Consider the following 6,000-nt stretch of genomic DNA (forward strand, 5'->3'; position numbering starts at 1 on the left):
ATAAACGTGGATGGTAAAAAAGCAGTAACAAAGACCTGAGTGACGTCAACTTCGTTCTATCTATAAAACACTTGCCGTAAAGAACTTGGTCATCAAGTTCACTCGTTTCATCACAATCTTCATTGTCAACTTCCATTTTGGATGGAGTCCGTTTCTTGAGAATGATATCAGGGTAGAGGCGACGCAGGGTCTGCTCTATGACTTCAAGGCTGGTAAACGATATCGTCGATTCCTGGATAGATGGAGGATAGGGAAAAATAATAGGGATTATTACAAAGTGAAAGTAAAATGTATTTCTGAACTTATACACCTTAATCCTCGAACCAGAAGCTTTCGGTTATCATGCAATATCACTCGTTTATCTGTACCAAAAAGCAAGTTAAAATATTTTGGTGATCGCTTTTTTAAATATTATGGCCAATAACTCGGGAATACCCTACCTCAACCAATTAGAGAAGTCGAGAGTATCTCAGATATTTTTTGTTTGTTTGTTTGTTGCTTTAGGTCTCTTCCAACACAATTGAGGTTATATGAGAGACCGCTGAAACAAAAAAACAAGCAATCTAACAAAAATAGTACAAATGTAAATCAAAATCATAACCTAAAGATATCATTAGCTAAATTATAAATAACCAAGAACAAACAGGCAGAAGATTTACAGAAAAAAAAATCCCCTGTCAAAAATACAATCACAAACCAAAGAAGCAGGATAGGCTAGTAAAGAGAAGAAGAAACGACATCAATATCGGATCGTACACCCATGCGAACATCATAGGTATATGATTCAAGGGTGATGCTCCCATCCAACCACCCGCTCTCAGATATTTAATTCTGCTTTAATTAAATATTAAATTATACGGACAGCAGCCCTATCTGTATCTGTATTGTTGGCGCTGAAGAAACCAATGGTCTTGTTGTATTTCAGCGGCGTCCTCATTGGGCGCGGGCCCATGTCAGCCGGGCCTTGAAATCGTTTAGGTGTGGTGCCATGATGACCAGTTCATCCAGCCCATTCCACTCCGAGATAGTTCATATATATATTAATATATGTGACCCACCGTATCAAAGCGGTATTATGTCGGGATCCACTCGGTAAGGGAAATTGAATTCATAGCCACAAATATCAAACTTGGGTTTAATTTCTGTACGTTATGGTGGAGTATAAAGACTATTTCTTGCATTGAAAAAACTTCTGACCTCCAATTTCTCATCATTCTATTTCTAAATTCACTTTTTGGGGTCTGAATCCTCCCGACATAATACCGTTTTGAGAAGGAGGGTCACATATCTGTCAATAGACGCGCATATTGTAACATCTGTTCCGTTTAACGATACGCAGAATAGACTAGATAAGAACTTTGTACAGCATCTAAGGGGCATTGCTGAGGAACCAAAACACAATTGGAGCCCGTTATCTCAACCTGCCGGTCATCTCGATCAAAGGTTCCCCCATGTCTGATATTAAAATTCTGCTTCCTCCTCATGAAGCATGACCGCTTCCAGAAAAAAATGTATAGAAATTTTAAATAGATAGTATGCAGATGACGTCACTCAGGCCTTTGTTATTGTTTTTGCCATCCGCGTTTGTGAGTTGTTCTCACTAAACTGTATTAACCAGACTATAAAAGTTCATGGTTACACAGAGCTTGTGTGTTGGTCCGTTATACTTCCGGATGGCAATGTTGTGAACTCCTTGGCCAAGCGCATTCTATCTATAGAGCAATATCCACTAAAATGTGGTGAAAGCGCTTTACAAAGGGTCCCTGACCAACAGCAACGCGTAACATGTTGGACGGGACATGACGATATTAGGCGAAATTATAATTTTTTCGGACAGTGATAACGCTGTTGACGGCCAGGTACCCATTTTACAACTGAGCACGGTGAGAGAATGTAGTAAGGACTCAACTATGCGCCGAGCTAGACTCAAATCCAGAACCTTCCGATCCGAAAGCGAGTGTCATACCACAAGACCACATAGCCGCACAAAAGCATTAATAGAATTGAAGAATGAAAACAGCAGACAGAAACGAGGGCGACTTATAACGGCGTAGAAATAAACTGTCAGCAGATACCTGACAACAAAACCATGTCCGCACACGACAGGAACGAATGGCGATTCTGGACTGCCCAAATATCGTGCGGCTATGTGCTCTAGTGGTATGACACTCGCTTTCGGATCGGAAGGCCCTGGGTTCGAGCCTCGCTCGGCGCATAGTCGAGTCCTTGGAAAAGTCTCATTACTCACATTCTCTCACCGTACTCAGGTGTAAAATGAGTACCTGGCCGTTAACATCGTTGTGTCTGTCCGAAAAAAAGTTATAATATTATCGCCTAACAGGTGTCATGTCTTGTCCTAAATGTTTAATGTTGTTGTTGAACAGGGACCCCTTTTAAACTGATTTGAGCACGTTTAGTGGATATTTCACTATATAAAAGCTCACTTTTTAAAGCTCAATTTTGAAATATCAAAGATGCGCAGAGGAACTAAGTAACGGAAATACGTGACTAACCTGTCCGACCATGCACACTGGAATGGGAAGACAGATTTGATGTCTTCGGATGTGAGCACTCTTTCTTTCATCGGGGGGAATGGAGGATAGTAGATTTGACCAGGTCAGTAGATTTCCTTCTTCTTTCAACACGGCTGGATAGTCTTGGACTGGGCTGGCCGTGCTTCTGGAGGTTGTGATTGATCCGCAGATCGAACTGGGGTAGGGAGAAGAAAAACAAAAATAAATACGAGTTTAACTGTCGCCATCGTTAACTTATAGAGATAGTATGCGCTTGGCTAAGAAGCTCATAACATTGCCATCCGGAAGTATAACGGACCAACACACAAAACTGTGTGTATCCATGAACGTTTATAGTCAGGTTAAAACAGTTCAGGGAGCATTACTCATAAACGCGGATGGCAAAAAACAATAACAAATACCTGAGTGACGTCATCTTCGAACTATCTATAGCCTGACACTGACCAAAAAATGACGTCAAAAGACCAGTCTTTGGTCACAAAAGAAAACAAATCGTGAATTGTATTCAATAGTTCAACTAATGGGGCCGGTTTGACCCTCTCCTTACCAATAATAGATAGAATGAAGTTGACGTCACTCGGATCTTTGTTATTGTTTTTTTTTTTGCCATCCGCGTTTTTGAGTAATTTCACTAAACTGCATTAACCAGACTATAAACGTTCATGGTTACACATAGTTTTGTGTGTTGGTCCGTTATATTTCCGGATGGCAATGTTGTGAGCTTCTTAGCCAAGCGCATACTATCAATAGGAAAATCGCCACATTCGTTACGATACAACCAATATTTTTCTTTTTCAAAATTTTTTTGGTACATTATAAAATTTAAAGAAAATTAAAAGTGTGTTGTAGAGCATGTTTTGCTATAGAATTGATTCATCGCAAGAACTTACTGCTATTGTGTTTGAGTGATAAAAAATATATCTTTGTGTTGGTTGGGTGTGAAGTTTTGGGGAAAATCCTGAAAATGGCTGGTAAGGAGAGAGCTAAAAATGAAAACCGAGTCAAACTTTAATCAAACTGGCTTGAAAAAGTTTGTTTTTGTTTTTAAGGGTTTTACGGCGCTTGTTACACATCGATGATATTGACAAACTTCTAACACAACTACAGCCATGAACTTTTAACAGGTTGTCGATGAATTATCATAGATAGTAGTAGTAGCGTATGGCTACACCTCCAACTGTATTTCGTCAACCCAGCTTCTAAAGTCTTCCTCCGCCTTAAGGATGGTTTCGTAGCCACCTTCTAGTTTAGTGACTGGACAGTGGAGGACGATGTGATCGCTGGTCTCTGGGGCTGCCTGAAATTTATGGCAGGTATCACTGTTTCCAAGTTTCCATCTGCACATATTTGATGCAGTTCTGCCATGTCCAGTTAAGAGGCGGTTTGAGGAAATCCAGTATTTCCTGGCGTTATTGAATGCAGGCACTCAATCATAGATAAAACATATGCAAACAACATTATAATATATATCATATCGTTCAAGGTCTGAATACTAGATAAGACGCGATCTGATATATTGAGTATGTTTCTTTAATCATTATAAACTTATTCACGTAACGACCATTTCTCACAAACTTCGGACAGCTACAGATCTAGAATTTTATAATGGTATTCGGGTTAGCATAGAAAACATACAATGTTGCAGGAGGAGGAGGAGAAGAAGGAGGAAGGGGGGGGGGAGGGGAGGGTAGGAGGATGAGGAGGGGAGGGGAGGAGGAGGAGGAGGAGGAGGGTGGAGGAGGAGGGGGGAGGGGTAGGAGGAGAAGGGGGGGAGGAGGAGGGGTAGGAGGAGGAAAAGAAGAACAAGAACAAAAAGAATCAGTAGGAGATAGATATGCTCAAATATGGGAAAAGTTGAATGGAGAATGGGGGAAAAGAATGTGATAAAGGAGACGGTGAGAGAATGGGCATGATCTATATTAACTATCCATGTGCTCGAGGTCATTGGTCAAATTGCAAAATGTAGGCCTACTCAAAGTGACCCACTTCGTGAAAAGTGTTCACAGCTTTTTAAATATCTAACATCACTATTGGTCATTTGATTCAGCTTGGCACATGGGTATGTTTATAACATTTGTAAACAAAGCCAATCTTGTTTGACGGATGCGAAAGCTGGACTACAAATGCAGAAACACAAAAGAACATTGAAGCTTTTGAAATGTGGTGTTTGAGAAGATTTCAGAGAATATCGTAAACTGCACACAAAACGAACGAAGAAGTGCTAAAACAAACATACCAACAAAGGAAACTAATGCCCTTAATAGCGGATCGACAACTATCCTTTTTCGGACACATAGTAAGGAAAGATAAGAATGAATACCTGGCAAGTTGTGGAAAAATACCTGGTAAACGCGCCCGGGGGAGACAAAGAAAAACACTCATAGACCAACTGAAGGGCTTCACCAACCTAACAATCCAAGAGCTGTTTGAGAAAGCAAGAGACAGGGAGGAATGGAGAGAGATAATTCATGCAGTATCCGAAGCCTGGACCAGGCATGGAACCTAGAAGAAGAAGAAGAAGAAACAAAGCAGCGTGTTTACCTTTGTTAAGAAATATCCAACCATTGGACAGCAACAAATCACGTGATTGATGACTCGGTTGGACGAACACATGAATATAGATCGCTCCCATTGGGAGAAGGAAGGGGTGGGTGGAGAGAGGAGAGGAGAATAATATGTAAGGTGATTGAGATTTTACCTGCTTCTTCTATTGACCAGCAATGGCAGCGCCCCGTGCTGGGAACCCGAGGAAGTGTTGCTAAGTCTTCGTTTATGCACCACATTGACCAACGACTTCTTCCTGATGCGTGAGACAGAATCCTTTCTCTGGGTACCCTGGTCATATTCGATGTTCTTCAGGAAGTCGGGTGATGAGTTGTTGTCGTTATCTAGAAGGTTCGGGACTGATGTTGTTGCCAATTGCCTTGGATGGATACGGAGAAAAATCACGAAAAAGCATAATATTATTAGGGTAGAGAGTATAATCGGTGTGTACTTGAATGGGTCAAATTAATATTTGTGTCAGTGCATGACATATTCAGCCGGAAGGTGAAAATTTTGGATTGCATTATCTGAAAGAGTATGATCCCCAGAGCATTTCAATCTTTATTTGAAGTAAATCGGGTGATTTTTCATGAAGTTATGGTCAGATGTATGGCAAACGTATCCGGCAACTTTTCTCAAATTTCATACTTTTTCAACTTGACTAGCTGTAAAAAAATATTTAGAAGTGAAATTAAGCTATGATATTTCCCCATGATGTACAAAAATGATTTATTTAATCATTTATGACAATAACTCAATTCTGATTTAAAAATTGACCTTCTAACTAAACTTGGCAATATCTCAGTTCAAAACTTTTCACCATCCGACTGATTATGTCATTCAGTGTAATATACGAGTCTTTTACCTACTGAAAACTGAAGATATCTTACAGAGTGAATAAAGATTAAATTGACCAAAAAAA

General features: G+C 40.2%; 1 protein-coding gene across 1 annotated transcript in view; it reads right to left on the reverse strand.

Annotated features, from left to right (window-relative positions):
- LOC144956406 (uncharacterized) overlaps positions 1-6,000 on the reverse strand; it is a 103,798-nt gene that overhangs the window by 9,175 nt on the left and 88,623 nt on the right. The window contains exons 4-6 of the mRNA XM_078886908.1: positions 5,233-5,457; positions 2,514-2,709; positions 76-232 (exon numbers count right to left, since the gene is read on the reverse strand). Coding sequence (XP_078743034.1) covers positions 76-232; positions 2,514-2,709; positions 5,233-5,457 — 578 coding nt within the window. The remainder of the gene's footprint in view (positions 1-75; positions 233-2,513; positions 2,710-5,232; positions 5,458-6,000) is intronic.

Source organism: Berghia stephanieae, chromosome 11 (assembly GCF_034508935.2).
Source record: "Berghia stephanieae isolate SIO BIC M18660-M18661 chromosome 11, UCSD_Bste_1.3, whole genome shotgun sequence".
NCBI lineage: Eukaryota > Metazoa > Mollusca > Gastropoda > Nudibranchia > Aeolidiidae > Berghia > Berghia stephanieae.